This window comes from Lotus japonicus, chromosome 1 (assembly GCF_012489685.1).
Source record: "Lotus japonicus ecotype B-129 chromosome 1, LjGifu_v1.2".
NCBI lineage: Eukaryota > Viridiplantae > Streptophyta > Magnoliopsida > Fabales > Fabaceae > Lotus > Lotus japonicus.
Window position 1 is genome coordinate 120,754,394 of NC_080041.1, and position 26,409 is coordinate 120,780,802.

Sequence of the window (26,409 nt, forward strand, 5' to 3'; positions counted from 1 at the left end):
TTTCATCCTTACCTTACTTTTATTATTATTTTTGGAATTGTGATTTATTCACGCCTAATACATTTTTTGTGGAATAATGTTCCTTTCAGGCTTTCACACCTTTAAAAGAGGTGGAAATAGGTGGAATGAGGAGAAGAAAAAAAAAAGTAAGAGAAAAAAAATATGAGATGTGATAAATAATAAGAGAAGAGAGATAAAAATAAAAAGAGATGAAAATGAAGTATTTAAAAAATAAGGTGTGTATATATCATTATTAATTTTTTGTGCACTGAAGAATTTCACAAACTTATTGTTATAAGACTAAGACTAATTCCATCAAGATTTTAAAATCAATCATATTAAATGAGTATGTCTTTTCACATAAATTTCTTTATCTCTTTTGTATTTGAACTCATATACTTTCTATCTCTTTTTTCTTCTAGTTCTTTTCCACTTTAAATTTGAGTGTGAATAAAACTTTAGTCAATATGTAAAGTAACGTCATGTTCACACTTAATTTCCACTCACCGGCCACTATAACAAGAAATAAAGAAATGAGAGATAATAAATGATTTGATGAGTAAAGTGATGTGAAAAGAAGGAAAAAAAATGTGACAAAATTGCTATTTTATTAGCAAAGAATTGAAGTTATGGGTTGAAAAGGGGAATGTTAAAAAATTAATTCATATCGAATGTCATTTATTTTTTCGATGTAAAATAAATAAAAAAAGTTGAGTAATGACTTACATATTATTTTCTTACCATTATACCATGAGTCTGTGTTTAGTTAAATAATTTAGAAGTTAAATGCTTATGACAATGTGTACGTATAAGCATTTGTTTGTAAGTTAACAAGTTTATTGAAATTACGAGTATGTTATACATAAGTGAGTATTAGAGTTTATAAATTTTAAACTTTTTTTTTCAATAGATAAACAGCATTAATTTATAAGTTAATTTAAACATCTTATGAAAATAAGTTTAAAATAACTTCTATGTAGGTCATAATTTATAAAAGCTCCCTCAAACACTTACAGAGTCATTATATCACATATAAACTTAAATAGACTATTCCAAACGTGACCTAAATAAAGAAGTCATCTCTCATGTAATTCTATATGAATAGACATATGGTCAAAGGCAAATAAGGACTCATTGGGATCGTGTGAACGAGTATACTATGATACTAATCGATACAACTGATAAAACCTGTGAATATATTTTTGTTAGAGTCTCACATTGGCTAGAGATGTGGTTAATCAAGCACTTATAAATAGTAGTGCAAACCTCAACTCTTGAGTTAGCTTTTGGGTTGAGTTAGGCCTACCTAATTCTAATATGGTAATAGAGCCTATCTTAGATTATTTGTTGACTCATCATTTTTGGGTAACCCGTTTCATTCCACGCTTCAGATGTCAAGGTGTGTTGGAGTCTCACATTGACTAGAGATGTGACCAATCAAGCACTTATAAATGATAGTGCAAACCTCAACTCTTGAGATAGCTTCTGGGTTGAGTTCGGCCTACCTAATTCTAATATATTTAAAAATAAATTTTGTTAGAAAATGTTTTTAATATATTAAGGTTTTTGTTTAGCATAGATCATATGACACATGTGTGGTATAATATACCCAGGGATTTTCCAATCCATATATCCATACTACAAGCATAAGAAGAACTAATTCTTGTTGGGTTGGATAAATAGTGACCCAAAATTAAATTATGTTAGGGATGGCTATGAAAGCAGGTGTGATTTAGTCCAAAATGTCTTAATTCTTTAAGGCAATTGATTTTCTAACACACACTTATAAACTATTGTCCCTTCAAATTATATATCTAATATGTGACTATTGATTTTAATACTTTCCTTCAAATCAACTGGGATTGTCTAGATGAATTTGCTTTGTCTAAACTTATAATCAAACTGAAACACACAAATTGTGTCATTCTGGACTTGGGCTCCTTCATCCTAAACTTGAGTCTCAGCTGTCCATAACTTTGATTCTTAATTGATAGATTTTTTTACCAAGCCCATTTTATTTCAGTCTTTTTTCATTACTCTTTGTTTTGTTTGGGCTTTTTTTCTTATCTTAGAGTGTTTGGCAAGTGAGTTCTAATATGTACCACTTGTTGGGTTAAAGGTGTAGTGGTCCAAAATTATGTGGTAGGTCCAGGTGAGTGCTAACTATGAATGTAGGCGTAGTATAGTCCGAAATGTCATAACACAATTGCATGTCTAACAATCACACTTATAAATCTCATAGCTCTTTTTTTTATCTTAGGTTGTTGGACAAGTGGGCTCTGATCCCACTTGTTGGACTGGATGCACGGTGAAATAAAATTATGGGATAGATCCAAGAGAGTATAACTACGAATGTGAAGGTGGTCTAGTCTAAAATGTCTAATCAATTAATTGGACTCCAACACACACACTTATAAACAATTGTTGTCGCATCAAATTATCCCACATGCATGAGTCTATCAGTTTTAACAATTCATAACAATATCAAATGCTCATTTGAAATGTTGTATAGTATAAAATCATATAGTATTAGACCTGATAGTATTAACCTGATAGTATAAGGTTTGATAAAAATTTAATACAATACAACATTTTTGTCATATACTGTATAACTTATTATGTCGTTTAAATTAATATAATCTTATGTTTTATGAAATATTAAATAATGATATATAGTATGAAAATGATGATGATGTTAGTGGGTGTGAAGATGGTGGTGATAACGGCGGCGACAACAGTAGTGGTGGTGGTGGCGATAGTGGGTGATTGTTGTGGCGGTGGCAGTAGAGGCGTGGCAGTGGTGATGCTGAGTGATGGCAACGGTGGAAGGAGGTGATGTGGCAGTAACGGTGGGTAATGGCGGCAGATAGTGATGGTGGTGAAGGCAATGGAGGGAGGTGATTGTGGTGCTAACGGTGGCGTTGGTGAGTCATGGCGGTTGTGGTGGTGGAGGGTGTGCTCGTGGCGGTGGAGGGAGGTGGTGGTAGTGGTGGGGGTGGTGGTAGTGTTGTAGGGTGGCAGTGGTGATGGCGGCAATGGCGGTGACGGTTCGGGTGGTGATTGTGGTGGTGGTGTTGGAAGATTATGGTGATGATGGTGGTGGTGGTAGTGGCGGCGGTTGCGGCAGTGACGATGGTGATGGTGATGGCGGTAGCAGTTGTGGAGGGTGGAAGTGGAGGTGGTGGAGACATCGTTAGTGCGGTGATGGTGGCAGAGGTGGAGGGTGGTGGAAGGTTGTGTTTGTAGTACTGGTGGATAAAGTATTTTCATGTAACTTATACATCATTGCATTCTTATCATGTTTTGTCCATCATTTTAATGTATGAGAGTTGATTGATGGTTAAACCTATACAATGCAATATTTACTATACAATACAATATTGTCACCAAAAATAATTATTTATTTATAAAAAAGCACATATTATGAACAACATTGGTTAAACCATGAATTCCTTCAAGATAGAAAGGGAGGAGCAAATATTGGGCGGGGGAAGGTTTGTCTCTTTGTCTATTTTTTTTGAAACTTGTATATAAATTTGTTTACATGTATTTTGAAAGTTTCACCATATTTCTTCTCTTCGCTATCAATGTCCTTAACATAGAAAATAAATCAATATACACCCATGAAATTAATGTTAATTAGAATGGAGATATGGGTTTTCATTGATGAAAGTAGTATTCATTTATTTTATTTTTTCAAATGCAAAATATGTGTTTCGTTGAAGTAAATGGTAAAGATATACAACCCATCTTAAAATGACCAAAAACCAGCAGAATTGGTGACAACTCAGCCCAATAGAAAATCAACCCACTTAACAAAGCACAAAAAGTAAACCAGAAGGCCCAAAGCCATTTTATTTGTTGTAACAAAAACAAATCTACCATAAAGATATGGTACACTGTAATTTTATTTGTTACTCATATGTCGTGAAAAATAAAAATTTTATTTGTGAAAAATAAAAATTTGTAAAGCAAAAAAAGAAAATAATATTTTTTTAATTTTTCTTCATTGTTCAACTTTTGTAAAATTAGTCTTCACAGTTGCATATAATATTTCACGAGTGTCGTTGGTGCTGTATTACATGGTGCAAGAAGTTATATTCTTATGATGTGAATGTGTAGGTTTAGTCGGTTTAGTGTTGGGTTCACTAGCAACCTCCCTTTTATGGTTTCGTGGCTCTGAATACAGGTGGTAGTTAATTGGTGGAACGGCTTGGCTAAGGGATGATACTTAGTTACCTAGCTATGGGGGTCACATAGGTTTTTCTGACAGTATCTATAGTCTATACTGAGTTGTTAGCAATCCTTCATGACCTTAATGTCTGTCAGTAATAACCAACGCTCATTTCTGTAGGTGACTACTGACTGTTTGAGCTATTGGTAGCCTCTTTGTTTTCTTTTTCTTTTTTTCCCAGCTAGTCGTCTTTCTCTTCATCTTTGTTCCCCTCTTTTCGTTCATCCTCTATTTGTGCTTTCTAAGATGCTAACCTTACTCTAAGACTAGCATTTTTTGTTTTTATTGACCGCACATTTCTGTGCCTATTTCACGGAATAACAAATGACGACTCAAAATATTATCCACAATTACAAGATAATTTAAAATTAAAATAATATATAATAATATTAAGTCAAATAATACTCATACATGACGTAAGTATTCGCGGATCATGATGGATGCTTCATATTGGTACGTGTAGGAGAACTGTTTGAAAATATCTGCTTAATTTTGAAAATCAATAATATCTCGAACAATATCATACACAAATTAAATATAAATGTAATATAGTACTCAATAAAATAAACAATAAAGCTTCATATACAAATCTCTTAAAATAGATAATACAACTAATTAATCCACAATGCAAATCTAACACACAACACAATAAAAAAATATGTGATTTTCAAAAGAAAAAAAAAATCTAAGATATATTTGTACCACTTTAAAATGCAATAATGACAAAATAAAAAGTAACCTTAGCCGCCTCCACCTTGGGGTGGGAATAGGCCATACCGTTCTTAGGGGCCTATGGCCTAGTCTACCACATGCCCAAGTCAGGTCAGGCCAAATTAGTAAATAGGTAAGGCTTTTTGAAAAGCTTATTTAGTTAAAAATGCTTGGTCCAGGTCATTCAAAAAGCCTCTAAGCCTTATATGTTAGTCTATTTAAGTAAAAATGATTACTATTTTTCTGGTACATTGTAAATATGATTAGTATAAATATATTTTACCCTTGATGATGTCTATATATTAGAAATTTATCATAATATCTTAATACTATATACTTATAGACATTTTTATATATTTAAACAGATTGACTTATATAATGACCCAAAGTTATAAGTCTATTTAGAAATAGATATATAACATATTTAAATACCTTAATATGAAATGTGATTTTATACTGGCTCTCCGACTCTAAGAAACCAACATAATCTCTCATTTTGTTTCATCTCTACCTAATAGCTTATAATATTATGAGTCTAATTGGTGAAAATTTTATTTTCGTATAATTTAACACGTTAGTTTATAAGTTTGATAGCTTATGTACAAATAAGTTTGTTAACAAACGTAAAACTCTTATTGTGAAACAGGCCTTTAAATAGGCTACTAGGTCAGGCCAGGCTTTCGAGAAGGCTAGGCCAGACTCGAGAAAAAGCCTTTGACAGGCCACAGGCCAGACTCAGACCTTATGATTTTTAAACAGGCTAGGCCTATTTACGCAAAACCTACCTAGACTCAGTCTATTCTCACCCCTCCACCCACCACTTTATTAGTTAGCCTCTTGTTAACAATCTATTGTTCAACATTTATTTTTTATTTTATAAAAGTCAACCATATAAAATTTTATACACTCCAACTCCTAGCATATAAAATGGAAAGGGGCATTTCAACGGGGTGAAGAGCATGCATGTCAAATTTGATTAGAATTTGCATAGGGTATTAACTTTGCAAGGAACACACACACACACATGGCTTATCAAAAAAAAAACACACACACACACACATAAAATTAGCTTATCAATTGTCCCTAGGTGCTTTGTTTTTTTTTTGTTACATCCTAAGTGCTTTGTTTATTCAAGTTTTGGATCAAGGATTGCCCAAAAAAAAGGTTTTGGATTAAGGAGTTGCTTTCAGTCCCACTCGTTATAAAATGTAAAAGCCCAATAGTTTAGGCTGAAAATGCATAAAGCCCATCTCACATTTTGGAAAAACAAGTCAAAGGAAAGGAAATTACTTTTTCCGCCTCTTTTTTTTAACCACACCACCTTTTAAATTGCATAATATCTAAATCACCTTTATATACAATAAAATGTTCAGTACTCTAGTAAATATCGAATACTTAATGTTCATTCTCTAACAAGGATTCAGTTTTTTTACAATAAAATTATTATGGAGGATTGCATATTGCTTGCACTTAGATTCGGCTCAAACCACGAGAAACTGCAATATGACAACTGATTTTATGTTTAATTAATATGTTTTTTCTTGATAACATGATGTATGGGTTGAGGGGCCATTTGGTCTAGAAATTTTTCAGTTAGACGAGCTCTCAATCCATTTAGGTTCGGTTCAGTTTAATTATAATTCTCTCTTGCCATTAAATAAAAAAAATATTGTAGTACATTTATAAATTAGAAGTTTGTAACCACAAGGGTGACACAAATGATGAATGTGCATTTCCTTAAGAGATTTTGCCTAGACTTCTGGCCCGGGTTCGATCCCCTCTGAAGTAAAAAATAATACCTTTGTGACTAGGGACATCACTACTGTAGTCCGAGCTAGATTAGTCACGTGAAACTCTCTTCCCGTGAAGACTGTGGCCAAAGGAAAAAAAAAAAAATTAGAAGTTTGTGTAGGTTTTAAAATATGTGAAAGATTTCACATAATTAAAAAAATGTGAAATAGATGGGTGATATAAATGAGCAATTTACTCATAATCGTAAACATCTAAAGATCATATTATTAGATTACCTTTATCTGTATCTTATTTTTAATGGCAATGCCGACATGTGAATTGACCGATTTGTATCTTTTCTAGTGTAAACTTTCTTAAGTTTATATGTAAGTTTATAAGTTGAATATTTCTCACTTCTTGCTTATTAAATAGGAAAGAGATCTTATGAATACTGCAAAAGGAAAGATGGTGATAATAAGAAAATTAAGAAAATTCTAATCGATAAATTGACCCATACCAACTACAATGAACTCTAATATATCACGTTTTTCAGAACAGATTAGATACATCATAGCCTTGACCAGCTTTGCTCGAAACATATAAAGACATATAAAGGGACAGAGGGACACAGAATTTCATCATTTAAGTATTTAACAAAACTAGTATCATGCCTAATCCCCTTTAATATTCAGTTATATCCCAAACAATGAAACTGAATAATATTAGCATGTTATTAAGAAAACGATATTGGTCCCTCACCAAATTTTTGGTGCATGCCATGCCCAATTCCCGTTATTCATCTTAATTAAGCACTTAAAATATTGAGCTCCAAAAATTAATTAATTTTAAAAAAATTAATAGAGATCAAATAAAAAATTTATTCTCATCGTTAGAAAGGTAAATTGACTGTCAAAGTAACTTTCTATATTTTCCATTTCAAAAAATTTTATATTTTCAAATAAATTATGAAATTCATTCTTTAACCAAACAAAGTGTAGCAGACACACATTTACATATTCTTTCACATATTCGAACTGGGTATATATTATGAGTCATATGCATCATCTCCCGTTCCCCAGTTAATTAAACTAGATTTTTTTCTTCAATAGATTTTTTAATAAATGAGTTTTTTCTAATAAAGTTTTAATGAAACATTGTTTTCTAAGTCTGGCTTTCAAGGGGAGGGGTTTTGTCAGGTTAGATGTTTGTCTATATTTTATGAGAGAGTTATTCTCATATACCTTTTTTAATTAATAAAATTTCTCTTTGCTGTAAAAAAAAGTTAAACTAAATAAAAGTTCATGTTAGTGAATTATCCCAAAAAATTTAGTAATGATACTGGGTGAGATACTGTATACACCCTCCGGTCACTATTATAAGCAAAAGTTAGTTTTGTAGATTCATTCAATAAATGATATATGTGACCATTTTAATGACCACATACATCATTTATTAAATTAATCTAAAAAACTAACTTTGGATTATAATAGTGACCGGAGGGTGTACCATTCAACAATGCACCCACGCCAAAACTCATTTTTCTTTCTCTCTATCTCCTTTTTCAATCACATCATATATATTTATTATCTTGCTTATTACCTCAGTAGTGATCTTCTTTAATTAAGTGTACACCAAATTATTGAAAGAGAACCAACCATTTATGATAGTAAAAAAGGTAGTGAAAAAGATTGAGTGAACTATGTAGATAGAATAATTGCTCTGTGTGCATGTCAAATATGGTCAAATTACTAATACCAAATACACAGTAAAAAAAGCTACAAAACCCAAAATCAAAAACAGGTCGGTTCGTTTGATTCACGGAAAGAGGTGTCCATGTCAGAAATTTTCTGGCTTTCTGATAAACAAAATGCCAAAAGCAACAGCAGCACAGTTATAAATTATAATAACAAAGCCCTGATTCATTGCAGGAACAGTCCAAAACCCAGAGTTTGAAAAATCATTGTACTTTTTCAAATCTCATAACTACTCTTATGTCATAAGTTCATAACAACCCGGTTTTCCCTGATCTCTCTCTCTCCCATTTACTCAAGTCTTTTTTTTTTTTTTTCATTTTTTCATTTTTTTTACATTTTCACTTTTTTACTTTTTACCTTTTTTGGGACCAAACTGTACACAAGGGAATACACTACAGAAGAACCAGACCCATTTCCACCTAACACAAGGGAATGCACTTTTTTGCTTTTGTTTCTTTTGAAGATTGTTTCAACAATTTAGCTATCAAGAAGAAGAACCAGCTCCTACTCCAAGAAAATCAATGAATGGCATGTTGTTAATCCTCTCACCACCCACGTTTCCGCTTTCTCCAGAAATTGAGAGGTTAAAGTTTGACCTATTGGCAGCAGCAGCAGCAACTGACTCAGATACTGAAACTTCTGAATTTGTTGATTCAGAAAAATTGGACTGGTCCACCTCCATGGGTTTCTTGTTCCAAGCACCAAAAAACTTATCAAGACTCACATTCTCTGTTCCCACTACTACCCTCTCTCCAGATTGACCTGTAATCCCACAATACAAACAGTAACATTATATTATATTAATATAAAAATTGAGTCACATTATGCATGTTTGAAAATTCTTCTAATATAACTTTTGAAGTCAGAATCAATTTTATGGAGAAAACTTCAGCTTCTAGGTTCTAGAATTGATTCTGATGAACTAGAAGTCGAACCAAACATACAAATAATGGAGAAAAAATAAAAAATATTAAGACAAATAATTAATTTCATACCCGTGACTGATCCAGAGCCTTGGTGGTGATTCTGAACATGACCCAGATTATGATTAAGTCCAAGAATTAGTTTTGCTGAAGGGGGAGTGAGGAAGAGGTTAGTGCAAGTTGAGGAAGATTCATCAATGGTGCTTGAGATTGTTGATTTTGATTCACTTGCTGCATTGTTTGAAAGGGTCAATTCTAAACCCTTTGGAATTTTTTCAACAGCTGGCTTTTTCCTTCTGTAGTTACCACTACCAGGATGCTCCCTGTGCCTCCTAGCCATGATGACATGCCAATGGTTCTTCACTGCATTATCTGTCCTTCCAGGAAAAAGCCTAGCAATCAAAGCCCATTTGTTACCATACATTGTGTGAGCACCTAAGAGCCTCTCCTCTTCCTCCTCAGAAAATGCCCTCTTGTTGATTCTTGGGTCTAGCTGATTGAACCACCTCAATCTGCAACTTTTGCCTAATAAACAAGAAAAAACAGCCATGCAGGGTTAGATTAATCTTTCCATACATTGAATGTACTTGTTAAATGGAAATCATCCACAAATATTTTTCCAAATTTGTTAGATATTCAAAAAGCATTCACCAAAAATGAAACTTCAATGCAAATTAATATGAAATTTGTGCAATTTTCCTGAATGGGGTGTGGATTATATAATACCTGATCTTCCTGGGAGATGCTCTGCAATCAAGTTCCAATTTTGAGGACCAAGCTGAGCAACAAGCTCCTTAAGCTGTGCATCTTCAGCTGGCCTCCAGTGTCCTCTAGAACAAAGCTTAGTATACCCAATTTTCCCTGAACCAGAGCCCTTTGGAGCTTCAACTTCATCACCTAGTTTCAAAGACAAGCTCTTGCTATCAAGCCCCAAATCCCTTTCAGCTTCATTGTTGGTTCTCTCTGTTATTCCCCTGTTTTCTTGGGCCTGGAACATTGAGGGTGTCAAAACCTGAAAAGGAACAGGAGATTGGGAACCAACAAGAAGAGAAGAAGGAACAGGTAGTGAAGGGATCAAGAAACTCTTATGATCCCCACTACTGAAACCTTCACAACCATTGATCAAGTGCTGAGGATTCATGATGACTCAGGCAAAAAAGAAAAGAACTAAAGACAACAATCAGAAAGGGTTCAGCTTTGATGTAAAACTAAAAATGGGTTGTTGTTGTTCTCTCCTCGACAATGCTGGAAGGGAATAGAACAAGCATGAAAATGTGATGAAAGGAAAACAGATCCTTTTCTTACTATGTCAGGTGAAAGGTAAAGAAAGGATGTGAAAATGAAAACAGTTCATCTTTCTCTGTCTTTTGAAATCAGAGAGAAGAAAAGAGAAAGAGAGTATGAAATTTTGAAAGGTGGGGTTGGTTTAGAAGAATGAGAAGAGAAGAGAAGATGAACAATTTAAAGGAAAGGTGTTGTGAAAGTTCACATGTTTGTTTTTTCACTCTCTAGCTTCTTCTCATATATGTGAAGAAAGAATGAAAGAAAGGAAGTAGCTAGTGAGTGAAGTGAGAATCAGGGGGTGCTTATTTTGAGACTGATCTCTCTGTCTCTCACAGAGGAAAGTAATAAATAAAGAAAGAAAGAGAGAGAGATGAAAGTAAAGTGGGTTTGTTTGTTTAGAAAAGTGGAATATGATGATGATGATGGTGTGCATGGAGTTCAAAAACCGCTCGTGTGGGTTGTCACTGATCTGGTTCTGATGCGTTTTCCTTGCTTGCAGCTTGCACAGCACAGTACACACACAACCTCTCTCTCTTTCTCTCGGGGTTTGGGGCATGAAACCAGAATCAGTTTGTCTGTTTCTGATAGCTTTTTGCTTTTTCACAGGGAACGGAAATTTTATGAGTTTGAAACCCAACAAACCAAGTTAAAATCTTCAATCTCATCACCTGTGTCATTCACGTTTTTCTACACTCTTGTTTTTTTTCTTCTTCTCATTTTTACCAATTTTACTTTCTTCTTACCTTTTTATCTCCTATTACATCATATATGTTATATGTTATAGACCAAAATTCACTGTAAAACTAAATTGATTTGATTGACGTAGTGGTTCAACACTTTATCTTTTTAGTAAGTGATTAGATGATGACCGATTCTCATATATTATGTGAGTGAAAATAATCGATTGTATTGGTAGGAGGGAGTAGGATAAGGAAGAGAGAAAAGAGTAGTCAAACTTTGTCTTTATTTGGGAGAAGAGACTGAAATAGAAAGGAGAGAAAAAAAAAGGTGGGACCCAACACCTTTTTATGGTCATCACAAATTAAAGAGAAAATGGAAGAGAGTGTGTAATTACACATTTCCCCGTTTTATCACTATATCATTATTATTATGAAATTATTTTGATTAAAATCGAGAAAGATAAGAAGAGAGTTAGGGGGGAGAACTTATAGTAACTTTGTTTGTTGGTGTAGAGATGGTGAAAAGGCCAGAGAGTTAGGACCGACTTACTTTTTCAGTTCTCTTCATATGTGAGAAGAAATGAAATATGGAGTAAGTTTTCACTCGTTTCCTACTAATCCTCTTACGTTTGAATTTTTTTATGTTTTGATTTGGGTAATAATGTCTTTTAGTAAAACAACCTATCATCATTTGTTTCTTCTATTTCTATAATACCAAACAACTTAATCTATTATATTCCTCACATCTGTCTATTCATCTTCTCTCTTTCTCTCTCCTTACATTAATCTCTTAGAAAATAATAATATTAATAATAATAAATAAATAATAATAATAAGGCTTTGACTAGTGTGGACATAAAAACATGATTCACGAGTTAAAACGATTTTTCTACACATTAATTTTAGGCTAACAAATAATATAAGGAGCATATATTAAAAACATTAAAACATATGCATTGAGTGTTAATTGTAAAAACATGACTCATAGATAGACCAGTTTTTAATATGGTTCATCATAAAATCTTAATCATAAATACATTATATATAATTAATGTAATATGAAAAAAGAGAATGTAAAAAATGATTGTATTGTTTAAGTATTTAAAAATCAATTGTATTATTGTATTAGATAAATAATAGTATCTGAAAGTCTATAATCAAGTTACTAAGTTTGGAGCATGTTGCCCGTTTGGTACGCTGTATAGTATAAGGTATGATAGTATAAGACCTGATTGTATTAGACCTGATAGGATAAGGCCTGATAAAATTTTAATACTATACAATGTTTGGTCATATACTGTATAATTTGGTGGCAACATTGGTGGTGTGGCAGCGGTGGTATTGGAAGGTGATGATGGTGGCAATGGTGGTGGCGGCGGCGATAGTTGCAGTGACATTGGTGGTGGATGGTGGCGGTGGTGGTGGAGGGTGGGGGCGGCAAAAGTGGTGGTATGAAGGTATCAACGATGGTGGCAGTGGTGAAACATGGTAGTAGCAGCAACGACAGTGCTGGTGGTGGGTGGTGGTGACGGTGGTAGTAGAGGCGGTGGTGGTAGTGGCGATAACGATGACTAGAGCGTGGTGGTGGTGGCGGCGACAATGACGTTAGTGTGGAGGCGGTGGTGGTGGTGGAGGGTGGCTGTGGTGGTGGTGGTGGTGGTGGTGACGACAGTGAAGGTGGTGGTGGTAGTGGTGACGACAGTGAAGGTGGTGGTGGTGGTAGTGGTGGAGGCGGTGATGGAGGAGGTGGTTGTGGTGGTGGTGGTGGTTAGGCGACGACTGTGGTGGTGTTGGAGGGTGGTTGTGGTGGCAGCGACAATGGTGGTGATGGCGGCATTGGCGGTGGTGGTGGTGGTGGTAGTGGTGGAGGCGGTGGTGTGGAGGGTGATTGTAGTAGCGGTTGATTAAATATATTGAAGTAGTTTATACATTGCACTCTTATCATGTCTTATCCATCATCTACAGGTGGATTACATAATCCATCATTTTGATGTATAAGAGGAGATTGATGTATAAGCTTATACAATACAATGTGAGCACCAAACAATGGATAAACCCATAATGTATTGTATAAGCTTATACTATCATGTCTAATACGGTGTACCAAACGAGCCGTTAATTTTCAATTGATGCACATCATTTTAATACAAGAAAAACCATTGGAACTATAAGGTTGGATTTAACTTAATGTGCTTTCATTTTATTTTTTTAGAATATGTTTATACAAACACTCTTAATAGTTTTGACATTTTATAAAAATAATGAGATGTCTATATTACAATTTTCACACATTTATATTTGACCTTTTCTTCCATTTTAATTTCACTTTTATTTTCATTCTATTTTTCTCTCATTTTTTCATCTTATTAGTTATATATCATATTTTTTTTATTCTTTCTCACTTTGGATGCTGGTTGAAATTGAGTGTCAATAATATAATATAAATGTCTCTATTATATATATTGAAGTTTTTTCTTTAACCAGATCATGTGCTTCTTGAATTTATTTCTGACCAAAGTAGTATTCTAGGCTAGTACTAAAGTGCCGTCAGTCAAGACTGGATTTAAAAATGCATCTGTCTCGTACGTAACTTTATGTCCATTACAATAACATTATAGAATTTCCTGTCTAGGTCATGTGAAGCCACTTGATATAAATTATATTAATAAAATTAATATCGTGTTCGAGGAAATTCAACCTAGCTCCATGCGCACGAGGGGCTGGCCTAGTTCAGCACTATAACAAACTGACACATGCTCATGCAAATTAAGCTGAAAAATAAATAAGCAGAAAAAGCTAACTAGAATTATTAAGTTGATTGCTTTGAGTAAAGGCTTTATATCAACATAAATGAAATGATAAGTTCAAAAAAAACATAAATGATGTTAATTTTTTTAAAGCATGAGGTGCATCTTAAAACAAGAATTTAATATAGAAATCATATCCATGATCTAAGCTGATCCATTGACTCTTCAAGGAGATCCTGAATTTCGTTATAGTCATAAATCAATTTGATCCCTTTTGTCATTTCAAACATCTCTTTTTGAGTAAAAAATATGGAAAAGTTCCAATAAAGGCCTTTGTTTATTTTGACAAAAAACCCCTTCTTTCTTCTTTAATTTATTTCCTTTCAGAGTTTCAGTTGCTTTCTTTCCCTCCCACCGTATAAAAATATTTTGGGCATGTGAGTAAGCAACATGACCTTATACTCTTACTCTTACACTTACACTCAGCTCATTATAAATAAGTGGAAAAAAAGGTTAAAAAATAACTAATTTTAAGGAAAAAAAATAAACAAAATCATCAAGACACAAGAATATTATTTGAAAAACATTCTAAACCGGAGAAAAATCTCATGCTCATAGTCAAAATTGATAATCAAAGAAAAATCACTATGTGAATTTTTTACAAAACATAGACTTCTTTCAATCTTTTCTAATACTTCGGTACACTCAAACTCTTACAAACAAAAATTTAAACTAAGTTAGATATAAGCTTAAATTGCTACTAACTGAAACATCGAAGATAAAGAACTTGAGTCCAATATATAAGTTATAATCTTAATCTCCTTCTTTCTTCACTACACTACGCAATGTGTGACTTTTAAAATAGCATATTTTTTACCTCCTTCTTTATTTAACATATTGGGTGATGTAGGACTTTGTTCCACCATTACAGTCAACCCCAACAATCTCCACCTTGATTGTAAGAGTTACATCTTCCGTTTCCATTGTCTATATCGATAATCATTCACCAGCAATCATAATTCTCGTTGGAAGTGCTTACGTTTTATCATCTTGTGCAATCTAAATTGTATCACCACATCCTTGACTCGTATTAATGTATGATATTTTATGATGATGATACTCTATGAGCGTTATTGTCATGTATCTTATACCATCATCTTTTCTGTTACTTGGAATTTCTTTTGGAAGTTGACCCTCTATGTTTGTTGTGTGTCGTGTGGGTGTTTAACGGCAGTCGATACTAGACATGATGTGGAACGAAGCCCGAATCGCAAAGAGCACGGGTTACAAGCTTCATGATAATGAGTATCCGCCGACGTGGATATTGACCTCTCCACCAACAGGCAACGTATTGCAGTCTGATACGTGAGAAGAACTATGATGCAGATGTCGAGCTGACGTCGACGAGATATTACTGAGGGCTGATACACTTTGACTTATCGCCTCAGGTACGTTTGGTGTGTTGGAGCACCTGTTCAGAATGAGGATGTACCTAATTATCTCTATCGCTTTAATTAGGTACATCACATCATGTACTATTTATCTCTTATTTCTTCTTAGTTCACTCTTTCTATAGTGGTCTAGATCCATTTGGTGTATACCGCGCAATCTTTGACCTAATTTGGTACGTCGTATCAGCATGCTTATACAATACACTATGAGTTTACCATTATTTGGTGTTAATCTATCAATCCACACTTACACGTTAAAATGGTTGATAATTTAATACAACCTACATACAAATTAAGGTGGGATAAGGCCTGATAAGATTGTTATATATAAAATACTTGAAAATATTCAATCCATTGTCACCGCTACCACCACCATCAGAATTGTGTCAACTACCACCTCCGCCTCCACCACTACCACTTTTGCTGCCGCCATCACCACTGTCATGACCACCACTACAACCACCACCTCTTGCACCAGCACCAGCACCACCACCACCGTCCTTCGCCGCCACCACCATCAAAACTATACCACCCTCAACACTGCACTATTTGATAATATTATCAAGTATCTTCATAAGTTAATTATTAGATAAAAAAGTTAAATGATATGATAAGTTATACTCTATATGAATATAAAGGGATAATATTAATTTTTATCAGATGTTAAATCAAATCTAATATTATGTTATATCTACTATTCGATTACATAACATAGGAAACCGATCCTTATCATTCAAAATATTGACAAAACAAGACACGATCCATCCATATTATAACCATGTTTCTCTGTTTTTTTTTTGTATAATCATTCAATTAGCACTGTACACAATTAACAGAAATCAGTTACATTAGAGATACATAACATGACAAGAAGAGCGTGAAGAAGGAACAGCTTGAAGACCTCACCATCACCAAACATGTGACTCAAAATAATACACATATAGTGGTCATGTTCAAAGGTAAATGTCGGTTTTCAGAGGTAAAAAGGGGGCAAGAAATGATGGGTTTTACTTGTTTGACCATGGAAAAGATCATTCAAGGCTTATGTGGGAGACATTAACACCATTTGCTTCCTCTTCTTCCTTGCTTGCTTTGCTTGTTTAAAAAAGAAAAAAGTACACACATGACACATCCATCATGCACTTGCATACATACCCTCACACGCATTTCTTGTTTTCTCGTTTTGTTTTTGCTGACCCATGTTCCAACCCCATCACCTCAAGATTCCTTCTATTTCTTTGCAAATGACCAAGCTAATATTACACGTGACATGTCACTCATCAAAGACCCAGCCCCAGCAAACCATATCTAACTCTTATATATCACCATTTTGTGATCAACTCTCATATACTTATAATTTGTGACAATCGTGTTAAAGATGGTCACAAATTGCAAGTGTGTGAGCGACGGTCAAAAAATAGTGATACATGAATTATCTTTAATTTATACCATGTAGTGGTCTATGCCACTACAAAATTTATAATATGCGCGACATTACTAACGTTAATAGCGTACGTCCTTTTAGTGTGAAACATAATGCGTACAACACACATTATCATCTGTCAAGCTAGAATCAGTTTACTTTGTCGTTTGCTTTGTACCACTTGATCTCTATTCCAATGTAATCATTATATACATCCATAACTTATGTTACCACTAGCTATTGATTGATAACTATAAATGTCCCAAAATGAACAAACTAGCTTTTTAAGTGTAAAGTTATAGAGTAACTAAGCTAGGCACAAAAATTTAGTTCATGAGCTTGTCATTCATTGTCAATCCAAACACAAAATTGAGAGAAAACTACGAAGTGAGTAGCTAGCTAGCCTAACTATAAAACAATCAACAATGCTACATATATAGATGAAAAACATTGAGACAAAAAATACGAACTTTTATATATCTGATTTAAATTTAAAAAATAATAATTCAAATGAAATACACGAAAAGTCTCTAACAAGTTAACTAATTGTAAAAATAATTACTTCATTTTGCATGACCTGAAAAGTACAAAGGGCAGGTTTTAAAATCTTAAAATAAATTGATTTCAAGAAATACACGAAAAGTCTCCAATAAATTAAATTTGTTTTATACACTTACCGTGCAACTAAATGTAGTGTCACTAAAAATAATTGTTGATCATGCATAACCCATAAAGTACTGAGTGCACCCACGTGTATTAAATCTTAAAAAAGTTAATTTGAATCGAATAGACGAAAAATCTCTAATTGGTTAATTGATTAAATAGTTTTATTTACTCACCATTCAATATGTCGTGACACTAGTTAAATACTTCTAAAGGCCCCGGTCAAGCCTTTGGAAGCTTTTCCACGGAATCAGCTTATATATCAGTTTGTAATGGAGCGCTGAGCGCTCGAATACCGGCATTGGAAGAAGTCTTAGAAAAAAGTTTGGCGCATCGAGGGTCCTCAAAGGATGTAGAGGTTCTTGTGGCAGCTTCTGAACCAAAGAATCTTGACGAATTTCTAGCATCAACAAAGATATATGAGCGAGATTCCACTGAGTAATGTCCTTTTTGTGTTGCTTATTACCTTCATCTCTTCTCGAGCACATTAAGATCTCAGCAACTTCTAGCTCCATTTTGTTAGAAAACAGGGGAGTCCAAAATATGAGATCATGCACCACTTGAGTAACACCGTAGACGCCAAATTTTTACCCAAAACCTTAGGGCATTAAGTTTATGAGTCACATCTATAAAGTATTCACCTCACTCATTCTTAGCCAAAGTGTGTGACTCCAACTCACACTTGAATTCTCAACATTCTCCCTATCAAGACCATGCTCCACCTTCACAGAAGCGATCCACACTTGCACTCACTTCCGCGTTAACGAGACACGCCGCCTAGCCACACCACCAGGTAGACTTTTGATACAAGGAGTCGGCACCATCGGCTCTAGGCCGAGTAAAAAAGAACATCATACATTTACCCGGCCAAAATCTTAAGGCATTTGGTATATAGGTCACATCTCTTATAAAGTTTTCATCTCACTCATTTTTAACGGCCAATACGAAACTGCAACTTACACTTAAATTCTTAACACATTCCTCAAATTGGTAGTTTTTCTAATGAAACCTGATTGTTGGTTTAGAACCTCCTTGCGATAACCCCTTTTACCTCCTCCTTTTGCATCATTAGCCACCTTTTCACCTCCCCTCTTCCTCCATGTTTTTACTTCAAATAAGTTAACTAGTTAAGTTGTATTATTATATATCCACCTTGTAAATTTTCTTAAATTTGTCTTATTTAGGTCAATTTTTATGAGAACGAGTGGGGAATGGATAGAGGCAAAACCCATCCTAACTAATTTTTTCAGTAATAATTTAATTCATTATGTTTAAGTTCTAAATAACCAAGGGTAAGAGAAATTGGTAAGTATAAATCTCTTTTAGAATCTCACGCCTCTCCTCTCAATTCAAACAAAAGAAAGAGGTTATTTCTCCTCCGTTCTCCTCTCATTCTCTCCTTTCACCAAACATGATAAGATTTATAATTGCTCCCCTCCTCTCACTCCATTAAAATTTCTCTCATCGTCTTCCCTCGTTTCCTAAAAGTAATTGTGTTTGGTTTTACATTTGGTGCCTTATTACCAATTATTATTTCGACCGACTTTGAGAATTAGGTTTCGTTCTCCTAAAATCAATTATCGAGAAAATCTAGAAATATAGCTTATGTGGTAGACATAATCATTTATGTGATTTTACAAGTGAATTTCACAACATTATCTTATGTAAATTACTTCTCTCAATCAATATATTATAAACTATGGCTATCCAAGAAGGGCTAAAGCGAACCGAACCTGAGCAAACCGACGATTTTTACTGAATGGGCCGGTTCAGTTTGACATGGATTTGACATGTTCACTGTTATGGGTTCATGTGGGTTTGACCGGCCAGTCTTGGTTGGGATCCAGCCCGACCGAATCAGCTATTAGGGAAAAAAACACTCAGCCCATACCCAATTTCACTAATTCTAGTCTAAACCATATAAATACTTTTTTTACCCTCAACCTCCCAAACCCTAGCCGCTAGTTCATCTCTTATATTCTCTTCCCAGCCTCAGACCCAGCTTCGCGTAGTGCTGCACCATCGTCGCCGCCTCTGCTTCTTGACCATAGTCGCCACCCGACCACTGCATGCATCCTCTCATTTCCTCTCTTCCTCCCAACCCCGCGCGCGCCGCCACCTTTTTTTCCTCTCAACCCTAGCCGTCGTGCCACCACTGCGTGCATCCTCTCTTTTCCTCCCAACGAAGGCAATCTCGCCAATCATCCTCTCCCTCACACCCCACTATTGCTTATAGCTTTATGAGCAGCGTGTCACATCTCATCTCTTGTCGACATCCCCCATGCTCGTCTTCATGCTCGAGCAGCACCTTTGACAAAGATCTTCCCTGATTCGAAGTCCTCCATGCCCATCTTCCATCTTTGTGCTTGGATCTTTGACGACAATGCCGAATCTTCCCTGATTCGAAGTCCTCCATGCCCATCTTCCATCTTTGTGCTTGGATCTTTGACGACAATGCCGCTTCTCCGCCGAGCAACCAACTTGAGTCGTAGTCAGCGTCGCCCACGCCTTGGATCTCTTTAACCATATTGTTGTTTCAGATCTAGTCAATCACTAAATTTCCTCTCTTTCTCAATCTAATTTCTTACAAAACTTCTAGATCTGGTCTTCTCTAACCGTTTGAACCCACATGTTGGATCGAAAACGTAACCCGATGAAACCGACATCTTAGTCAGCTAGCGGTGGTCCTTAGTTATGTGATAGTTTCAACCGTTCAAAATCGAAGTTTTAGACCGAATTCGTCCATCCGATGAACATCCCTATCACAAACATAAATCACTTTTCCCTTTGACTACTTTACTAAATTCAATTTTATCAAGATCAATTATGGCAACACAACTCCAAATTAAACTTGCATTAACTGATTTCTTATGACCCAAAAAGCCAAAAATCGAAATTGGGATTGAAAGATAAAGGATAAAATTGAAGCTGCTTAGGGTGTACGTGCAAGTCAAAAGGGTGATTTTCATTCACGGGGTGAAAAGTAAGGAAATGAAAAAGAAAGTTGAGAGGTTATTATAACAGAGGACTTGAATACAGAGACTGAGAGAAAGATCTCGTTTTCATATGCCTGAATCTCAGACTCAGAGACAGAAGAAAGGAAGAGTAGTCATGTTACAGTTCAGAATCCACCCAAGAATAACGGAATGAAACATTTATGCTTTTTTGAACTAAAAAAAACATTTATGCTTTATTTGGATATCAATATGAAAATGAAAGGAGAGAATACAAGCGGAATAAATATTAATGAAAAATGTTGTGATTTGTAAGTTGTTTGAACATTTTAAAACAATAGTGGAAAAATTTCAGCCGGGACTTTCTCAATACAAACTCTATATCTCGTAGATTAAGACAATCTCGTCAGACTATTGATAACAACATAATAACTACGAAACACAAATGAAAAAAAAAAAAAACATCATTATTAAAACTAGGAACAAGAAAAGAATTGGAGAAAAAAGAAATTGAAAGTGTTGAGTATAAGACATTATTACTATTTTGTCCCTATTTAAATTTAATAAAGTTTTTAAAATATTAAGTACAATAAATTTCATTTCGCTTTATAAATTTCTAAAATTATAATTAATAAAAATATAGTGTTATGAACTCATTAACAAAGTAGTGAAAGTACTATAATAATATTTTTTTATAGGTAAATGTTAGTTGTTAATAATTAATAATGTTAGTAAATTAGTCTCTCATCATGATTCGAATTCACCAACCCTTATGTCTCATCTTACCACTTGAGCTAACACTTCCGGACTTTAATAATCTCTTATGCATATAATAATTGGTGGGTAACATTTTTAGCTACTAGTATGAATTTCTTTTGCCTCGAATGTATTAGAAAATGCATAATTTACAAAAAATATATGAGATTAATATTAGAAACATTAAATTTTGTGTTAAGTTATTTTTTTTTTTTTCTTTCGAGACTCATAAATCACATTAGTGAGTAGATTTTTTGAAAATAATACTTCCCCATACGCACCGATTAAATCTAAATCAAATGCTTAAAAAGTTCAACTATTTATCAGAGTTGTGTTACAATTTACTTTATTAGTAATTATTTTCATTCATTATGCATACAATACAAGTATGCTATATGACACAAGTAGGAGGAGGGCATTACTTTTTAATTTATAAACCAACATGTTATTTGCATCTCCTAACTTTTTTTATTCATAAAATAATTCAAATTTAAATTATTAAAATAAATAATTATGCAAATTTTGATTTTATTTTTGAAAATCAGAAATTCAGAATTCAACATTAACATCAGTCAACCGTAAAATATTTTTGAAAAATAACTTATGAGAGAAAAGGGAACCAACGTACACAAATATCATTAAATTTGAGGGACAAAACAAAGATGGTTAAAAAGAAGTTAAATATGTCTTATGAATGAAATAAAATGTGACTTGCAGTTGGAAGAGAGTTGAAATAAGTACGACATTGATGTTTATAAAAAAATGTTTTTTTTTTTCATTGAAAAGATAAATTGCACTTTCTAAGAATTGATCTCTAGATCTTCTGCACTCAATGTTTTATGTCCGAAATTATTTGAAATTATTAATATTGGTCCCTAAATAATTTTTTTAGGAATTCAATTCTTGAACTATGAAAATAGTTAGGTTTTCATCCCCTCCACCCATTTGAGGGTTGATGTGTCATGATTACGTGTCAGTTTTAAATAATGTGGACTGTTTAATTTTTTTTAACGGCTTACATGGATTAGTGAGGGAAAAACAAATTAATTATTCATCATACCTTATTATCTACATTCCTTTATAACCTACTTTCACGTTTAACCCTTAAACTTAAAAAACCTAGAAAATTTTCCTCTTCATGATTTTCAATTCTTTTGGGAGGATTTTCCTTCTCATTGGTAGGTCTTTTTTCCACAATAAGTGAGTTTTCTTCTACATTAGGTGAATTTGCTACAAAAATAAGTGAGTGTTTCTCCTTTTACTGAGTTTTTGCCTTCCTCCTTCCATCATTGTCTTTTCCACCACAAGAACCTCCTACTTCTTCCTCCACCGTTGTCGTCCTACAACCCATGTCGTTGTTGCACCACTGCGGTTGGAGCATCCATCCACTTGCCATCGCGCTCACCACCGTTCGTGGCCTCCAACCACTTGTTCTTCTGCGGCCTCCACCACCCACCTTATAGGCTATCTCCCATGAAGGTCAGAATGCAAGACGTAGTTTTTGAGTGTTTACATTAAGCGTACTAGCATAGTTACGTGACGCTAGTTTATCTATATCTAAGGCAAAATGAGCAAAGTTGTAATATGCAATTTGGAGTTTTAGAGCAATGATCTACTTTGAAATTGGTTTTCATCGGTGTATGACTAATTGGTGATTTTTTTTTTCTTTCTTTGTTGTTTGGATTATCACTATATTTTGTGATTAACCAGTAACTTGAGTTCAGTGACAAAATAGAGTGAATAGTGTCTTTTTTCTTTCAAAAGAGGGATTGTGCTCTATTTTTTCTCAAAAGATCAATGGCAATTCATTGAAAAGTTAGATCAAGCTCAATAGTGGGACAAAGTCCAATGACAACCTTCCCAATAAGGCTATCCTAAAAAAACAATGAACGGTTCTAAGTGTCTCTGCAGGTTGGACCTCTCATCACTTAATAAAGTGGGAGAAAACTAGTTACAACTTACTAGTCCTATTTATAAGAAAGAGAGCACTAACTTGTGTCTTACCTCCAGTCATATTTAAAAGAACTCTAAAAAAATATATTATCTTCGGTTATATATTTTTATAAGTACCAAATAAGAGACTTACTATTTTTATAAGAACTAACTTAGAGTTTGTAGTTCATTTATTACTTTTTGATAAAAATACCTTTATAATTTAATTGTTAATTGGACATTTTTTATCTTTTCACTCTCATTAATCCTTATGAGAGTGATGATGGGGTAGCTTGTGTTTTTGTGCTGGCTTGTCTTGGTTTTTCGGGCTGTTTTGGTTTGTTTAGATGCCTGTTTGGGTTTGCTTTTTTGTTTTGTTTTCTTATTCTAGGGTTGTTACTAATTGAGAGAAGATTAGTTTTTTGATGTACTAATCATCCTTTCCCCTTTGAAATCTTTGAGTTTTGGTCTCAATTTGATTACGTATAAGATTATCTTTTGCTTTCTAAAAAAAGGATTAATGATGCATAAATTAAATTAAGAAAAATGAGTTAATGACAATTTTGAAAGTTTACGACTAAAAACAAATTTAATGCAATTAACTATTTTAACTAAATTTCTTAAACTGTGTGAATTAATTTTTCATTATTATCTACTCTCTCTGTTCCAAAACTATTATTGTTTAAGGTTATGCATATAGTTTAAGAGTTCATTAATTGATGTTATAATTTGACTGAAACATCATTATCTAATGTTGAGTTATATTAAAGAGAGAGAAAAATATTGATCAACTAATTGGTGAAATTGTGATAGGTAAAAATATAAAGTGATAGTTGATAGATATGATATTAAATTGAGACAAAATGCTTTGGAATTGTAAAATAATAATAGTTTTGGGAAAAACGTAAAAAGCTAAAATAACAATAGTTTTGGAACGGGAGGAGAATATTATTGGCGGTTAGGGGTGGAAGTAGGCCGGACATGAATAGGTTTTGCTTAAATAGGCCGAGCGTACTTAAAATATTCAAGGCCTGAGCCTGGTCTGTAGCCTATCAAAGGCCTTTTTTAGGCCTGAGCTTGATATATTTTGAAGCCTGGCTGGCCTGATAGCGTATTTAAAAGTATGTTCCATAATACATTCAAGTAGACTGAAAATTTTACTTGTAAACAAACTTATAAACTAATGAGTTTTTTTTTTTGTACATATAAACTAATGAGTTAAAATACAATAATATAATTTTAGTAGTCATTTTCTAAAGAGGTTTATATAGTTAAATCAATATATAGTATCACATATTTAAACATATAAATAGTTCAACAAGTATAGTTTTAAGATATTATAATAAAAATCTAATGATAATAATTAAATAAATATATATTTATTTAAATAGACCGACCTGTTAAACTGTAAGGTTTTTTGTGTGGTCGAAGCCTAGCCTTTTTAACTAAATAGACTTTTAAAAAAGCCTTGACTTTATCTATTTGGTAGTTTGGCCTGGCCTGACCTGAGCTGACTTAGGCTAGGCCATAGGCCCCTGTCGGCGACCTCGTCTACTTTCATCCCTATTAGTGACAGTAGTATTTAATTGGATATTGATACACCACTTTCAATATGGTTTACTATATTAAACGCTGACCCAAGCTTGTCAGTGTATAGTTCTTGTTATCGTCAATATATCCTTACTACTACTAAAAAAAACCACTTTTGGACAGGTTCAAAGCATCATTGCTCTCAATTTCCAATTAAGTTCACACAAAATCTAGGACGGAGTTCATTTCAAGAGAAATACAGACATACTAACATTCCTATAACCACAACGACAAACTCAAAGCACGAGACACCAACGTTGATATTTGTACTTTAATAAATATGAATAGTTTTAGTGTATCACTATCACAAGGTTAATGTCTCTGTGTCTGAAATTAATGTATAATTAATCCAGATTGCTTCTGAGACTAAGCGCATCCATAGTTCCTCATTTTCCATAATGTCAGTTCAATATTCCATAAAGAGAATGATTTAGTATATGCTTGGTTTGATATTAGTATCGACACAAACAAATTTTTACATATTTTAATGTGTTAGTTGAAAAGTTAGAATTTACTCCCTCCGGTCCTATTTAATGTGAGTATTATATTAAATATATTGGTGTAAAAAGGATTTTATCAGGTCAAGTTTAATGTAAGTTTACGTTGAATTTAATGAAAATCAAAACACATATTTATGATGTTACATGATAATTATGCATAGAGCGTTAGTTTGATTGATTATTAAATTTCAAAATCATCAAAATAACCACCTGGTTTGAATTGACAAAAAGCTATTGAACCCAAAAGCACATTTGCACATGTGAGATTCATCTTAATATGTGTCCTTTCGCGCCATATAGCATGGTCCGAACAGCCTCATTCTTCTCGTATCCAGGTGGTTGAATATATGTTGGGGCTGAGTACGTGCATGGAACTCCAACGTTCAAGTTTGCAAGATTGAATGATAAATTAGAATTAAAGTTAAATACATAGTGTGTATTTGAGAGTGTTCCCTTATGATGTAGTATATATTATATATATGTAGTCGAGAGAGAATATCATTGATATAGTAGTATCACATATCTTTAGTGTGTATTTGAGAGTGTTCCCTTATGATGTAGTATATATATATATGTAGTCGAGAGAGAATATCATTGATATAGTAGTATCACATAAGTTAGTGCCGAGAATGAATAAGAGAAGTTGATTATTTGTAGATTAATTTCAAGTATATAAATATTCTAATCTCTATGGTAGACCATCATTTCTTTGGTCTTTACAATCCTTCACGTGTTGATGCAACTACTTCTGATTTCTTTCCAGAATAATGTTATCTTCACACCTTAAAAATGAGGTGTGAAAAGGTGGAGGAAGAGAGATATAGGAAGAAATGAGAGAGAAAGTAAAGATGTGATAGGTAATTTGATTGATAGAGAAAAGAGAAATAGATTGAAATGAAGGTGAAAAAGAAATGAAGATGTGTGTATATATCATAACTCTTCTTTCCAAGCAACTCAGAAGAATATATCCCTTTTAAAACTCCAGCTTAGATCTGCACGTGCACAAGTAACATTGGATATCGCACTCTGGTGTAAAGATCCTTCTTTTATTAATTTAAAAACTTTATTTCATAGAA

At 33.7% G+C, this 26,409-nt stretch overlaps 1 protein-coding gene across 1 annotated transcript; it reads right to left on the bottom strand.

The window, feature by feature from the left end:
- Positions 1-8,405: 8,405 nt before the first annotated feature.
- Positions 8,406-11,228, bottom strand: LOC130729943 (transcription factor CSA-like). The gene is made up of 3 exons (XM_057581797.1): positions 10,080-11,228; positions 9,426-9,878; positions 8,406-9,192 (listed from the first exon to the last, which is right to left on the bottom strand). The coding sequence occupies exons 1-3, from the start codon at positions 10,492-10,494 to the stop codon at positions 8,915-8,917; spliced, it is 1,146 nt and encodes a 381-aa protein (XP_057437780.1). The 5' UTR covers positions 10,495-11,228; the 3' UTR covers positions 8,406-8,914.
- Positions 11,229-26,409: the final 15,181 nt, after the last annotated feature.